Genomic DNA, 16,384 nt, shown 5'->3' on the forward strand with positions numbered 1-16,384 from the left:
CTGGAAAAATTAGCTGTTTCCCATGGCTGATCAGCCTGTATTTATCTAATTAATGTGCCTGTTGTCCTTCTGAAAACAATTCTAGCATTCTTTTAACTAAACAGTTATTTGCGCTTAAATGAAAGTAATTCTATGAACTGTTAATGAATCACCCTTTATTTACCCTTTCTTGTCTAAAAATGAAAACTATCTGGTCAAAACATGCCTTTTGTTTGGTTTTTGATCCTTTTGTGGATCAGGGTGCATATGCATAAAAAAAAAAAAGGAATTTTCCAGTGTTACAAAACTGTATAAGAGCCAAAGCAAACTTCTGTTGAGCATGTCAATCCAATTTTGACAAACCAAACCTAGAACAGACTTTTATTGAGCATATCAGAACGATACACAACCAAGTAACTTCAAACAAGTGGCTTGGTTGGATATGTGTAGGTTGGTGCAATAACATCTGAAACTCAGGCTAAGGCTCTGCCAACATGCAACAAAGGATGGAGAGCATCCAAAGTGTTAGGAGCATAAGAAGAATGTCGAAAAATAAGAAGACAGGAATGTTGTAGATTATTTAGCTGTTAAGCAATAAGTAGGTTACGTATCTGTTCTTTAGATTCTGAAGCCCTGAGGTTTTAACTCCATATAGCAGAAATTTTGTTTCAACTGGCTTTTCACAGGTTGACTACATATCGGTCAAATAAGTTTCAATTCCTTATTTAAATAAATTCAGCCCCTCTGGAATCTGTAAACAATGCACTGTAAACAGTTTTCCATCCCATTTTATTCCACAACATAATTCAGCTCAGATGGTAACATTTAAACTATAAATCCAACAATAGCCAAACTTCATATTTCTAAATATAGGAAAATAGCTTGAAGATAAGATTGAAATTGAGCCGGCTAATACTTATATTAAAATATGTCACTGAATATTTTATCAGTGAAATTCCCCTTATTGTTATTGTTACGGCTCTTTAAATAAACCTTTATAATATGAACTACAACAACATTTAATTAATAAAGTACTTTTGAATTGAATGCCATTTGGTTTAAAAACAGTAACCATCTGACTGTCATCATGGCTAACTAATAATCTCACATAAAACACCTACCAATAGTTTTTAAAAGTAGTTTATTATGAGGCCTCAACATATATTACCTCTGTTTGTCAACATATAAACAGTTTCTAGAATCTCTTGTCTGGCAAATGGAGGAAGAGTTAATGACTGCAAGGAGCCTTTTTAGAAACAACCAGGACTCATAATGTAGAGCAGGTTATGTGCATGTTGATCCCAGATAGATTCACCTTAATGATAAAGGAAAAAATAAATCTGACTTTCAGCTCAACATTTGCACACACACACCCAGTACCTAACAAAGCAATAACTTTGTCTGTATTTTATTCACAGCTTATGCTTTCCATCTCTTATGTGAACAAAACCAATGAAACATCGCAATCAGTCACAACCAACAGAAATTAAACTTAAAAACTGCAAGATATCATGAATAATATCATGAATAATAAAAGGAATGCAAATGGATTTTATGCAATTACCTATAAAAAATGTTGAGTCAACTTAAACTGACAAACTCCTAAATCCTCCCAAATGAGGAACATTGGAAGCAATGGTGAAATTGAGATGACTTGCATGACTCTAGTTTGAGTTTTTGGCAGAAATTCTTCTTTTTTGTCAAACAACATTTTTGCTACAGTAATGTCCTTGTTAAACGTGCAGAAATGATTTTACCTTCATTTTAACCATGAATTCCACTCACTAGAGAACAAAGGAAATTACAGATCATGCTAGATTTCCTGAAATCTTAAAAATGTGTTCAGAGTATGTCTGTAGTGTTTAGAAGTCATTGTTCATAATCTTGTTATATTACAATGTGATGCAGAGATTAGTCCGGTTGTGTTTGCAGACTTTTAACTAGATTTGTTTTATTAGGTGAGAAAGGATTTATCTTTCGAGGTGGCTGCATGTCAAAGTCATTCTCAGCACCAAAGCAGGATAGAACCGGATTTGGAAAATCTACGAATTTATAGGAATTTGTTACCTGAAACTTGAGACCGACCGCCGGTAGGTTTAAAGTGTGTCAAGTCTCAGCCTGGACTGATACTCAGAAAAAAAGGGGCTTCCATTGAGATTTAATTACACTAGAATTTGTTTAACTAAATTATATGCTTTGAAAGAAATATGCATCTTTCTATTCATTTTACCCAGCTACCTATAAGTGTTCAGTTAAAGTCCGTAAGCTTACTTGTGCTGCTTCACAAGTGACAGCCGTGACGTCCAACTTCGGCTTTTGCATCATGCAAAATTGTCTTCCTGCTTTTACCACAATCTCACCATTTCTTCTTCTAAGCAGAAGAAATGACTGTCTGTCAGTTTTCTCCTGAGGTAAACTCTGCAAAGGGGGTGGGGGTTGCTAGAGTTTTGCCTCAAGTCACCCAAGCTTAGCGCCCCCTCCAGGTGGAAGCACAGTCCGGCTGAGTACCGTAGTGTAGCGAGGGTCCAGTTTGGGCACAAAGCCTTTAAAATTCCTGGACGCCTCTGTCCCAAACACATCGAGTAGCTCTCGATTCATCAGAGCAAATCTAGAAACAGAGAGACAGAATAATCCTAAAACACCATGAGAACAGAAGTCCACTAACTAATAATAACTAACTCACACACTATACATTTTTTGTGCCTCACTGTTATTAATAATTGAAATAGTTAAGTGTCATTTGATTGTTGTCTAAAACTCCTTAATACGATAAGTAACTTATTCTGAGGTTTCTTACATGTTTTTTCATGTCAAAAAGCCATAGCTTTCAAAACATTCTATTCCAGAGGGATGTTGCCATGACAGATGCACAGATAACAAGCAGGTGGATGGATGGTTGGCAGGATGATACAGAACATTGACACAACGGGACATGGAATACTCAAGCAATACAAATAATTTTTTAGCAAGACATTTTAATTTTCCTTCTTTATCCAGACCTGAAAAATCTGTTAATCAAATTCCACAGTTGTGGGTAAAAAAAACCTCTATTCTTTGTGTCAGTTTTGTTGTGAAATAAGCAAAGGGAGCCTTTTAGGTTTTGATATCTTATATAATCATATGATCGTACCTGCCCTTTGTTAAACGCAGCAAGAACTTCCAGTATGAAGGTCTGAGGTTCTGCACTTCCATTACTGCCTGTGAAAATGTCATGAAACAGACACATCCTTAGTTAGCAGGAATGAAACCAGTTCATTAGCAGCTGGGTGTATTTTGTGACAAAGTTACTTACAGCATGGAAACAGATAGCAGTAGAGATGGCATAAATAACCGTATCTGCATGGGGAAAGTAAGGGAACCGGCCTGCTTCAATGCCTTTGAAGTACATGGTCTGAAGAGAGAGATAACATGCGGTCAAGAAAGAAAACGGCTGTAATTCACTTGACATTTTACATCAACTATGAATACTAAAACAGATCAGCCAAACACAATTTTTAAATAACTGACAGGCAAAGTCCATGTCTTCAAAATTTGTTACTGGTACTTATGTGATTTTTCGACTGGTTTGACTATAAACCAGTTTGCTATTACATAATGCAGTCATTAAATTAAAAGTCTGTTCAAACACAGTACGTGATTTGAACCTTCTATATTCACATAGCACCACAGTAAAAAAACAAAAAACTGTTTTTCTTTCTTGCAGCTCTAGTTTGATATCCTCCTAATTAAACACACAATTAAATCCACAAAAGCAACTACATTCAGAAATCCACTGAATATCTCCATGTAGGGTAAACCTTTCTAGATTTCCAGAGTCAACAGTGTTTTTTGTGTGCATGTAATCATTCACTGCACAATTTTTCTGTCCTTGAGATCTTACGGTTTGTTTTCCAGCAACAAAACCTTATCTTCACTATGATCAGAAACATTTATTTCTATGACACAAAGTGTAATTCTGCTTTAAGACTGATATCATTTACCTCCACCAGCTTTGAGAAGAGATACATGGATATAGTTGTGCTTTTGTAGAAGAACATGGAGACACCGGCCAGGAAGCCTAAGGAGACAGAAAAAAAAAAGGTGGAAAAGGACAACTGTGACATCTTCCATCAGCAGAAGCAGAATGAAAAACCCACAGGAGATTGCTCTGCAGGTATTTTCTTACCAGCTATCAGGGCATGGAGTTCGTCATCAATATTACGCAGCCAGCGTAACAAGCAGCTTGTTCCCTAAAAAAGAAGCATCAGAATGCATAGCTCAGGCCACTTAATAAGACAGGATATTCTGATAAGTGCATGAGAAAACTGCACATTAAAAAGCATAGAAACAAAGAAGGCCCATTGAACTACACACCTTATAAATGCTGACAAAAGAGCCCAGAAAGGCCCCCAGCTGGAAGTTCTCTTTGTTGTAGAAGACAGAAGGAAGCCGAGATGGTTTGGAGAACATCTGCCTGAATGCTGAGGGCACTTTGAGACAACACTGGATAAGATAGCCAATACTGAACATCCTGACAAAACCCTGAGGGAAGAATTATGGAACATCATGATTATTGGTATCCAATTAGTATATATAGGAAATCCAAAAAGGACCCTTACTTTGACACAGTAGGAAATGCAGTTGTCTTGGTAATGTTTACAACATCTGTGTCTTGGACCATGTTTGCATCTGGATGATTAAAAATATAAAAACAAGTTAGTGCTTGGCGTCACTTTCAGCTGGGGCATTTTTGTCTACATAGAGATGTTTTTGTTTCTCACATCGAGTCCAGCAGCTTCATGGTGTAGGCTATCAGAGTTTTCCTCCTGCGGTCGGGCTTTTCTGCCGATGCCTGTGAGGGATCGGCCTCAATGGCAGCTGTCCTCTCGGGGGGCCTTGTGCTAACAGGGTCTGCCATGTTAGAATGAGTTGGAATCTCTTCTTTCCCAATGATGAATCTGTGACAGGACAAAAACTCAGACTCACCAAAACACGACTGGCATTCTAACTTGAAGCATAAACCAAAGCAGGGGTAACTTACTTTAATGCAGAAAATGCAAAGCCTTTGAGGCCGTCTTTACTCCTGCAACATAAAACCAAGTTTATCACAAACCTTAAACGCTCATCATTTTTTTAAGATATTTTATGAAGCGTCTTGTGAAAGTATTCTGACAGCTCGAACTATTTCAAGCTTTTCTCCCGAGAACCTATATGTATTTTTGGGGGATTTTATGCGACACACCAACATAAAGTAGAGCATACGCTTTAAGAAAAGGGGAAATGATACATGGTTTTCAACATATTTTTTACAAATACAAATCTGGGAAGTGGATTTGTTTTCAGCCCCCCTGAACTAATTCTTTGTGCAATTATCACACCAATTCATCTGAGTATGCCTCTGTCAGCTTTGCACACCAAGACACTGACATTTCTGCCCATTCCTTAGTATAAAAGCTTAAGCTCTGACAGATTGGATGAGTTACTGTGAATTTAACAATTTTCAAGTCTTGTCATTTAAAACTGGACTTTGCCTGGGCTATTCTAACATGCTGTGGTCTAACCCATTCTATTGTAGCTCTGGCTGTATGTTTAGTGTTGTTCTACTGGAAAGTCAACCTCTGCCCCAGTTTCGAGTCTTTTGCTACCTAACAGCGGTTGTTCCTGTATTTTTCCCTGTAGTTAGCTCCATTTATTGTCCCATCATCTCTGACCAGCTGTCTTGTTCCTACTGAAGAAGCGCATCCCCAAAGCATGACTCTGCCACCCCCATGTTTCACGGTGGGAACGATCGAATGATGTGCAGTTAGTTTTCCATTGGTTTCCTCTGATCAAAGCACCTCTTCCCCTTTATGATGTGTGGCGAAGTTCAAAAAGAGCTTCTAATGTCCCTTTTTCACTGGCTCGATTTGGGCCGACTCGGCTCCACTCGACTTGCTTCTTGAGCATTTCCATTACTGTTATTTCAGTACCGGTACCTACTTTTTTGGTTCCTCCTTCTTAGCAGGGCTAAGCGAGGCTGAGTCGGTGCTGTACGTGAAGTGAACAAATGGCTGTTCACTGATTGGCCGTGGGCGCGGCCAGCCGTAAGAGTTGACCAGCGTAAAAAAAAATAAAAAAACAGGCATTTTCAAACGTGCATTACTGCGAGTGAGAGAAACATATGATGCAGTTCGCACAGTTATCTGGAAAACTCAACCCTTGGAGCAACAACGAGGTGCAAGCTTTTCTGGCGATCAGAGACTGCAATATTCAGCGGCAGCTGAATAAATATATAGGCAACAACTATTAGAAATAAAATGGGACCTAATTCAAATCTTTCCAAGTCTCTTAAAGGGAAAGTGAAATATTTAATAATAATAATAAAACGGATGTCAAAATCCTACTCATCAAATTTGATTGTCAATGCAGTCAGCAGATTTAATCCCCAGGCAATAGACATGTTACTTATTGTTTTTGTAACGCGTTTCGGTCTTTTCTTCTTTATATTGGCGGTTGGGTGTTTCATTCGCGGTTATGCAGCACGACACATGATGCTTTAAAGCTGCGCCTCCAGGAGGTGTTACCTTCAGCGGAGCAAAAGCAGGTCTATGGAAACACAACACACAACGTGCAGAGCCGTGCGGAGCTGTTCCGGGCTGGCCACATCGAGCCAGTGGAAAAGAGGCATATTTGCTTTCTTTCCACTGTTTCATCAAAGCTAGGATTGTGGAGTGTAGGACAGACTGTTGTCCTGTCTACAGATCCTCCCACCTGAGTTGTAGATATCTGAAGCTCATCCAGAGTTACAACAGGCGTTTTGATTCTCTGGATGGTTTGATAGACTGAAGAGCGCTTTGGGAGTTGTTTAAAGCTTATTACATTCTTTGATAACCTAACCCTGCTTTAAACGTTTCCACAATTCTATCCTAAACCTGCCTGCTGCGTTTCTTGGTCTTCATGATGCTGTTTGTTCCATAATGTTCTCTACCAAACCTCTGAGGTCTTCACAGGACAGCTGTGTTTATACTAAGAATAAATAACAAATGGGGGAATCCATTTACAAATGAATTGACATCAACTGCCAACTGGCTGCAGGAAGTAAAGGAGGCTGAATACAGATCCAGAAAACACTTTAAAGATTATGAAGTGTAAAAGCTTTTTTTCATTCCACATTACAATCATACACTACTTTGTGTTGGTCTATCACACTGAACTCAAATCCAACACACTGAGGTTTGTAGCAGAAATGAGACAAAATCTGAAACGGTTAAGGTGTATTAATAGTGTTTAACAGCGGTTTTAAGCTAATTCACAATGTGTTGAATGCAATGCTCTTACCTGAAGAGAAACATGAAGGCTGAGGCAGTTATGGAGAACAAGAGCACCTGGTGGGGAGCAGCAGGAGAAACAAAATCAGGACTATAGGAAGAAATATTTCTCTAGTAATTCGAACATGCCATCACCATGATGCCATAAGTTTAGGTATACAATAGTAAGTGATAAGATGGTACTTGTTGATTGATGAGAGTAATTTCTTCAAACGGGTTAAAACTAAGGCTCCACAATACATCATGAATATATCATCATTGCAATATCAATGTGTGCAATATTCATTATGCAAACGACTGGTTGGAGTGCAATAACTTTTGGCCAAGTGTTGTGAACTTGCATTTTACAAGCTAATATAACATTTAGCCAGAAAGACAGATGCTCACACAGACACAAATGGCATTGCCCAAAATACTAACAGTATGAGAACGAGAGGAAAGAAGAAAATTGGAACATAGCGCAACTGATACTGTCATTGCAATATGTACCAGTATTATTGCCATCGCACATTTTTCTAATATCATGCAGAACTAGTCAAATGAAAGCCGTTTTCATATCTGAATTTCAAAATAAGACACGTGCAGAATGTTTTACTTTGTGTTTTATTTGTTGCAACAGATCCAACCACAAAAAAGGAATAAATACGTGGCAGACCGCCTTTTCCCAACTTCTTTTGGTCTTACCTCTCCGTGTCTAACGGGTTTGACAACACCTCGAGTCACTGCCATGCGGAACAAAGTTTCACTAGCCTGGCAAAAAAAACAATGAACTCATCATAAATGTGCTTTGCACAGTAATCAGGTGTACTGCTTCACACCAGACAGATAATTTGCTATTAAGTAGAATCTTACAAGATTTGCCATGTATATTGTCAGCAGACCTCTCCTGGTGGGGTGAAGAGAGCGATATAAGAAGTAAAAGAACATGCAAGATTATAATAAAAACCCTCCAACATGTAAGATCCAAAATAATGCATTATTTTATTTCATTCAAGAGCAAACTATGCAAAAAACTTTAACAAAAAAAACAAAGATTTCACCTGCTCTTACGCTCCAGGAGGATGGCAATGTAGGAGGCTGGCAAAGCTGCACCAAATCCAGACGACCATGGATAAAACCCTCCAAGCAATTTCCTTATGAGACAAACATGTTTACTGTCAAAACCACCAACAGACAGTCCAGGCTTTTAAGTTGATTTGAATTTAAGGTTTTCAAAGACAATTCACAAAATTACATTTTTTATTGGAGTCTCACTTAACTTACACCTAAATGTACTTTCCACACAGCTTCTGATAAAGGAAATACTTCAGATCACCTTTACTATCACGCCATCTTAACTTAAGAGTATAATACTTAGATTAACAGATCAGTGAGATATTATGGGCTCAAAGGCAGAACTTTTTAAGAAACAAAATGTATCTTGTTTCAGCCAAGGTCAGTTCACGACAGCAGGTCAGGATTCAACTGTAGCGTAAACTTGACTTTCTTTTTGACAATATACTCTGCATACACAGTCCTAAGGAGGGTTTCTCAGAAACGAACACTGGAATGCTGCATTTTATATTGAAGACTTCTGTCTGATTTTTGATAGCATTAAAATGACTCCAATCATAAAATAATCAAGATTATACTCCTTAAAAATATAGGTGTGCTTGGATAAAAATTTCAGAAGACCACATACCAAGATTTATCTTCAGATTAAAACTGTAAAATTGTCAACAGGTAATTAATAATTATTCAAATCATGCAGCATCTACAGACATATCTGCCACGCCTTTGGAACATCTGTGAAATAGCCATTAAAAAAATTAAAGGTAGTTTAACAAACTAATAATTCACCTCCAGCAATTAAGCCTAAAATATCACTTCCACGTGTAGCATCCTTGCACTCTGTTGGAACTACCAACCTGAGAATGCAGAAGAAAACAATGAAGAGACTTCCATTTGTAGTTAGGAAAGAAGTAGACCACAGGATCTCAGGGAGAAGCCTCTTTAAATAATAATCCTTCTTCTTTCTCCGTAGAACTGCTGCTATCTGCAACACATAGTTAAATAACAGTCACTATGCTTCAGTTGCCTAATTACTGTATCATGAAAGCTGTGAGAAGTCATGTTTAAGTAATGAATATTAGTTAACATATATTTAGCACCAAAGAACATTTTACTTGGCATTCATGCTCAGTGGTTTATTGGTTTAGCACTGCTCTGAAAAACGGAAAGTCAAATAGGAGTAAAAAGAAGATGTGCTGTGACTCTTGATAAGATGCGCAGTGCTAAATTCGATACTAACTTTATTGTCTATGCCTATTTGAAAACAAATGAAGATAATATCATTTAGTAGCAATGTAATCTAATGCTGTCTATTTCCCCTGTGAAGATGCAACACAACCCAGCATTTCTCAACAAAGCCAAAACGTTTGCCTACAACTTCTCTACAATGTCGCTATTGCCAGAACAGAACATCGTTGCATGCACTTGCAGAACAACAGGTTGATTTGCACAGATGAGCAACTTTCCCAAACCTATAGAAGCATAACCAATATTTTTTTTAAATGGCTTAAGCGTTATTTTACTTTTGCTTGAGATTTCTTTGCCAAAGTGAAACAAGGTGTCATGAAACAAGGAGCTGGAGCTCGATTCATCTATTTTTATAAGTCACTTCACAGATTAAGTATGACGCAAGTGACTTAGTGAAGAGTTTTGAGCTTTTAGTGCAAATTCCTTTCAAGGAGTTGCTATATTTGCTGCAACCACTATGCACCACTTGTCTTTAATAGGGTTTTAGGCCTCCAGACACGTATCGACACATTTGTGCAGACCGCTTCGTGAAGTTTCACTGGCACACCACTAATGCCAGAGAAAGTGCCTGAGTGGCCAGTTTCCACCGCTGTTTGCAGCAGTGAGTCGGTCAGCTGGCTGAAAGAAGACTACTAAACTTTTAACCTTGCTTACAAGAAAGACATGTTATAGCTTTTTGAAAATATTTCTCACCACAAAACCACAATTGTAACATGGCAACTTTATTGAGTGTTTTATTCCATATTTTTGAAAAGCTTGTGTATTTAAATTAAACATTAAAATACATAAATCTTATAAGATTATTATAACTTTAATAGTCCATATATTATCCCTCATGAAGAACAAAATATAAAGGCACGTGACGTCGCCCGGTACGGTGGAGCCGGGGTCCCACCCTGGAACCAGGCCTGGGGTCGGGACTCGTCGGAGAGCGCCTGGTGGCTGGGTTGCTCCTCGCGGGACCCGGCCGGGCCAAGCCCAAACGAGAGACGCGAGGCCATCCCCCAGTGGGCCCACCACCTGCAGGGGGAACCGTGAGGGACCGGTGCAAAGAGGATTGGGTGGCGGACGAAGGTGGCGGACGAAGGTGGAGACCTCAGCGGCCCGATCCCCGGATGCTTAGGCTGGCTCTAGGGACGTGGAATGTCACCTCGCTGGGGGGGAAGGAGCCTGAGCTTGTGCAGGAGGTCGAGAGATATCGACTAGAAATAGTCGGGCTCGCCTCCACGCACAGCGTGGGCTCTGGAACCCATCTCCTTGAGAGGGGTTGGACTCTCTTCTACTCTGGAGTGGCCCACAGGGAGAGGCGGCGGGCTGGTGTGGGTTTGCTTGTTGCCCCCCAGCTCAGCCGTCTCGCGTTGGGGTTTACCCCAGTGGATGAGAGGGTCGCATCCCTGCACCTTCGGGTTGGGGAGAGGTCTCTGACTATCATTACAGCCTACGGGCCGAGTGGTAGTGCAGAGTACCCGGCCTTCTTGGCGTCCCTGTTGGGGGTGCTGGATAGTGCCCCTCCCGGGGACTCCATTATGTTGCTGGGGGACTTCAACGCCCACGTGGGGAACGACAGTGACACCTGGAGATGCGTGAATGGCCTCCCCGATCTGAGTCCGAGTGGTGTTTTGTTATTGGACTTCTGTGCTAGTCACGGATTGTCCATAATGAACACCATGTTCAAACATAAGGGTGTCCATCAGTGCACTTGGCACCAGGACACCCTAGACAGGAGGTCGATGATCAACTTTGTTGTCGTATCATCAGACCTTCGGCCGCATGTTTTGGACACTCGGGTGAAGAGAGGGGCTGAGCTGTCAATTGATCACCACCTGGTGGTGAGTTGGATCCACTGGAGGAGGAGAAAGCCGGACAGACTTGGCAGGCCCAAGTGCATAGTGAGGGTCTGCTGGGAACGCCTGGCAGAGCCCTCGGCCAGGGATGTATTCAACTCCCACCTCCGGGAGAGCTTCGACCAGATCCCGGGGGATGTTGGAGACATAGAGTCCGAGTGGACCATGTTCTCCGCATCTATTGTCGATGCTGCTGCCCGTAGCTGCGGCCGTTAGGTCTGCGGTGCCTGTCGCGGCGGCAATCCCAAAACCCGGTGGTGGACACCGGCAGTAAGGGATGCTGTCAAGCTGACGAAGGAGTCCTATCGGCTGTGGTTGGCTTGTGGGACTCCTGAGGCGGCTGACGGGTACCGTAAGGCCAAGCGTGCTGCGGCCCGGGCTGTGGCAGAGGCAAAAACTCGGGCCTGGGAGGAGTTCGGTGAGGCCATGGAGAAGGACTACCGGTTGGCCTCGAAGCAATTCTGGCAAACCATCCGGCGCCTCAGGAGGGGGAAGCAGTGCTTCGCCAACACTGTTTATAGTGGGGGCGGGAAACTGCTGACCTCGACTGAGGACATTATCGGGCGGTGGAAGGAGTACTTCGAGGATCTCCTCAATCCTGCCATCACGCATTCCGTGGTGGAAACAGAGGATGGGGACTCGGGGTTGGACTCTTTCATCACCCAGGCTGAAGTCACCAAGGTGGTTAAAAAGCTCCGCGGTGGCAAGGCTTCGGGGGTGGATGAGATCCGCCCTGAGTACCTCAAGTCTCTGGATGTTGTAGGGCTGTCATGGTTGACAAGCCTCTTCAACATTGCGTGGCGGTCGGGGACAGTGCCTCTGGACTGGCAGACTGGGGTGGTGGTCCCTTCATAAGAAGGGGGACCGGAGGATGTGTTCCAACTACAGGGGGATCACACTCCTCAGCCTCCCTGGTAAGGCCTACGCCAGGGTATTGGAGAGGAGAGTCCGACCGATAGTCGAACCTCGGCTTCAGGAGGAGCAGTGTGGTTTTCGTCCCGGCCGTGGAACACTGGACCAGCTCTATACCCTCTACAGGGTGCTCGAGGGTTCATGGGAGTTTGCCCAACCGGTTCACATGTGTTTTGTGGACCTGGAGAAGGCATTCGACTGTGTCCCTCGTGATGCCCTGGAGGGGTGCTCCAGGAGTATGGAATCGGGGGCCCTTTATTAGGGGCCATCCGGTCCCTGTACGAGCGGAGCAGGAGTTTGGTCCGCATTGCCGGCACTAAGTCGGACCTGTTCCCAGTGCATGTTGGACTCCGGCAGGGCTGCCCTTTGTCACCGGTCCTGTGCATAACTTTTATGGACAGGATTTCTAGATGCAGCCAAGGGCCGGAGGGGGTCTGGTTTGGGGACCAGTGGATTTCATCTCTTCTTTTTGCGGATGACGTGGTCCTGCTGGCCCCCTGTAGCCAAGACCTACAGCATGTGCTGTGGCGGTTCGCAGCCGAGTGTGAAGCGGCTGGGATGAGGATCAGCTCTTGCAAGTCCGAGGCCATGGTACTCGACCGGAAAAGGGTGGCTTGTCCTCTTCAGGTTGGAGGAGAGTTCCTGTCTCAAGTGGAGGAGTTTAAGTATCTCGGGGTCTTGTTCACGAGTGAGGGAAGAATGGAGCGGGAGATCGACAGATGGATCGGTGCGGCTGCCACAGTAATGGGGGCGCTGTGCCGGTCCATTGTGGTGAAGAGAGAGCTGAGCCGAAAAGCAAAGCTCTCAATTTACCGGTCGGTCTACGTTCCTACCCTCACCTATGGCCATGAACTTTGGGTCATGACCGAAAGAACAAGATCCCGGATACAAGCGGATGAAATGAGCTTCCTCCGTAGGGTGGCCGGGCACTCCCTTAGAGATAGGGTGAGGAGCTCGGAGTAGAGCCGCTGCTCCTCCACATCGAGAGGAACCAGTTGAGGTGGCTCGGGCATCTATACTGGATGCCTCCTGGACGCCTTCCTCGGGAGGTGTTCCAGGCACGTCCCACCGGGAGGAGGCCCAGGGGACGGCCCAGGACACGCTGGAGGGACTATGTCTCTCAGCTGGCCTGGGAACGCCTTGGGCTCCCCTTGGAGGAACTGGAGGATGTTCTACATTGAATTTTTGCATTAATAAAACCATAAAACGTGGTATTTTTACTCAAGGTCTCCATATTATGAGAGGCTCATACCAACTTAATCAGAAAGTATGCTTCCAACAGGGAAGGTCTGCTATTCTTTTAGTTAGTTTACATATTGTAACACAGTTGTACTTTGTTCAGATGAAGCAAATATTGTAGCTCTAATTGCATGGGTGATTAAATGAAAGTGACCTTTAATGTTCAGGATTGAGTTAACCCTTAATTTAGATTAGGTGTAAAAAAAAAAAAATCAAAAATAAAACATTTAGCATATTTTAGCTTTGAAATACATCCAATTTATAGAGTATTCAGACCAAGAAACATGGTTCTAACAGAATTCATACTGCAACCTTTTGGTTATGATGTGTGCTGTGGTTCAGTCTGATTCTATGACTGAACCATGTATGTTTAAGCTGCGCCTGGGGGGGATTTTGTGACAGAGCTGACACTGTAGTTACTGAAATATAAATGCACCATAACCCTATTTTTAGCAGCCAGCGCACTGTGACAGCTGAGTCATACCATGGCCGTAAATATGATCAGATAACGCCAATGACACAGAACGTTTTATTACTGATTGTAATGGTGCCGATCCAGAGTACCTTGTGTCTCTGAGCTTTTTTTCCAGCATATGCAAAACCGTTAAACTCTTTGGAAGATAACACGAAGCTTGCTCCGCACCAACACAAAACTCGACGCAAGCAACTTGCTGTGACTTTCCTCCTGTTCGTGGCCTTCCGTGGAGAACAACCCAGCACTGAAGGGTTTCACAAAGCTAGCTATTCTGTTTGTCCACCTACAGTACTCGAACTTGGACCCCAGTTGTAGCATTAGCTAAACCGTAGTGGTTTATGTAAACTATGCTCTCTCGGTTAGCTAGACAACTTTACTTAGCTCCACAGTCTACTGACAGAGAGCCAAAACATCTTACCAGGTAAAGAGGGGCGTATATTTTGAAGGACACCTCCAGAGCCCCCTTGGTTATGTCTGCGGCAGCCTGAACACACGACGGGTGCCAAGTATGACCGACCTCGTAGCAGCTGTGTGCTATTTTACTCAAAGCAGCCATGTTTGTGAGGTTGAACCGAAATGCACTCTGCAGGAAGGGGCGGGGTGCGCGCTCATGAGATGGACAATGTCCATGCACGTATGCTGCGTTTGCTTTACCCCGGAAATCAGAGCTTAGCTTTGGGACAGAGGTCAGTAGCCTTTTGAATCCAAAGAGCAGTTTTAATGCTAACGTCTACTGATTTCAATTTGTCAGTAGCCTAAATAAATACTGCATAACAAAATGTTAGTTTTAAGTTAAAATTGGGAGAACCGGATCAAATAAGATGGTCTGTTTATCGATTTTAGAGCAAAGAAAAATGTTTAAGAGTGAAGAACATACACTTTCTTGAGTAAAACGAGGCAAATTGAGTCGTTCCATTATTTAAAGGCAGTATAAAAAGAGATAGTCCACCTAAACAAGTGGAAAGCAAAGTTACAAGCAAAATGACATGTAAAAGTAAAGGTATCTTAGAGATGTTTAATCTGCTTTACTTTTATATCAGAGTCACACTGACTGGGAAGGCTTTAAATGTTCCGTTCTTAGTATGTGTTTCCCATGGGAACACCCCTGAGGTCGCACAACCTCCAACATCCATTTCTGATGCAAATTACTATTTGCTTCTTTGCAAATAACCACTCAATGCAAACTTGACAACAGTTTAAGGGTTCATAAAATTGCATTTACAGAAACAGCATAGTATTAGCCTTTGGAACCAACTAACTCCTCCTAATAATTTGACAGATCTCCAGTTAAAATTTCTAAAGTATTCCTTCAAAGCTTATTTCTTTGTCAATTTTTATTGTTCCTTAATCAGTAGTCATTGGACATACATGACATGCACATGCAATGTCATGTATGTCCAATGACTACTGATTAAGGAACAATAAAAATATGCAATTAGGCAAGCAGGAAAGTTAATGGGACTACTGACTAACAAAGACTGACATATAATTGTGTACATTTTGATACATTTCTCATATTATCTTTATAAATATGATATAAAATAAAGCCTCAAGCAAAAAAAAAGAATTAGAATCCCATACATTTCTTTCAAAAATTGAAATAGTCCACACAAAAGCCATTTCAACGTTTTGAAGAGTTCATAAGTTAAAATCTGTTGGGGTCAGCAAGGAGGACTTTTAATACATTCGGGTGTTTCTTAAACAAAGGAGGAAATGGTTCTAGGACAAAGAGTAAAACGATATGTTCCCCAAACAATCAATAACAAGGAGTTAGTAAAAGTCTACAGATTAGATAGTGCAGTACCTTGTTTGTAATGGGTCTTACTGTAGAGGGGTACATTTGACACAACACATATCAGCTTCAACATTTCACACATAGAAACTATAGTAAAAACTATGCTACAGTATAAAAGCTATTATATTTGATACCTGCATAAAAATAAGCAGAAATTATATTGCTTATATAATTTCAGTTTTAATGAAGTGAGCACCTGACATTTAAAAAGAAATGCCAGCAATCCCTGTATTTTAAAGAGTAGAGGCATTTTTTGTTTGTTTGTATGAGATACATTTAGTATAAAATTAGTCCAGTTAAGCAAGCAAAAATATATGTTTGTGAACTTACCCAGGTTTAAACAGGGCTTATGTCATAATATTCTTAGGGAATTTTATTGTTTAATGTGAGAGCCGTGTGTCCTGGTCCAGCCTTGTTTGTCGAAGTTTTTGGTTGTTTACGTTTTTATTCAGACCATGGGCAAATTTAGGCGAGAAACAATTTTCTGCATTACTTGAACATCTGTTTAATGCTTTCTTGCCTCTCTTGTTTTTAAAAGTGGCTACAACAAATGTGC

General features: G+C 41.7%; 1 protein-coding gene across 1 annotated transcript; it reads right to left on the reverse strand.

Annotated features, from left to right (window-relative positions):
* Window positions 1-751: 751 nt before the first annotated feature.
* tmem135 (transmembrane protein 135) lies at window positions 752-14,626 on the reverse strand. Its single transcript, XM_047379721.1, has 15 exons — window positions 14,452-14,626; window positions 9,173-9,300; window positions 8,306-8,398; window positions 8,118-8,151; window positions 7,950-8,015; window positions 7,276-7,322; window positions 5,000-5,041; window positions 4,740-4,916; window positions 4,578-4,647; window positions 4,333-4,500; window positions 4,145-4,208; window positions 3,960-4,036; window positions 3,272-3,370; window positions 3,110-3,177; window positions 752-2,587 (listed from the first exon to the last, which is right to left on the reverse strand). The coding sequence occupies exons 1-15, from the start codon at window positions 14,587-14,589 to the stop codon at window positions 2,437-2,439; spliced, it is 1,422 nt and encodes a 473-aa protein (XP_047235677.1). The 5' UTR covers window positions 14,590-14,626; the 3' UTR covers window positions 752-2,436.
* Window positions 14,627-16,384: the final 1,758 nt, after the last annotated feature.

Source organism: Girardinichthys multiradiatus, chromosome 11 (assembly GCF_021462225.1).
Source record: "Girardinichthys multiradiatus isolate DD_20200921_A chromosome 11, DD_fGirMul_XY1, whole genome shotgun sequence".
NCBI classification, from domain to species: Eukaryota; Metazoa; Chordata; class Actinopteri; order Cyprinodontiformes; family Goodeidae; genus Girardinichthys; species Girardinichthys multiradiatus.

Bases quoted from the DNA above. Each gene is read 5' to 3' on its own strand.
- tmem135 (XM_047379721.1), bottom strand. From the start codon at position 14,589: ATGGCTGCTTTGAGTAAAATAGCACACAGCTGCTACGAGGTCGGTCAT. The intron at 4,501-4,577 runs GTAAGGGTCCTT...TTCTTCCCTCAG, and splicing joins GCATTTCCTACTGTGTCAAA to GGTTTTGTCAGGATGTTCAG. The intron at 2,588-3,109 runs GTACGATCATAT...CTCTGTTTCTAG, and splicing joins CTGCGTTTAACAAAGGGCAG to ATTTGCTCTGATGAATCGAG.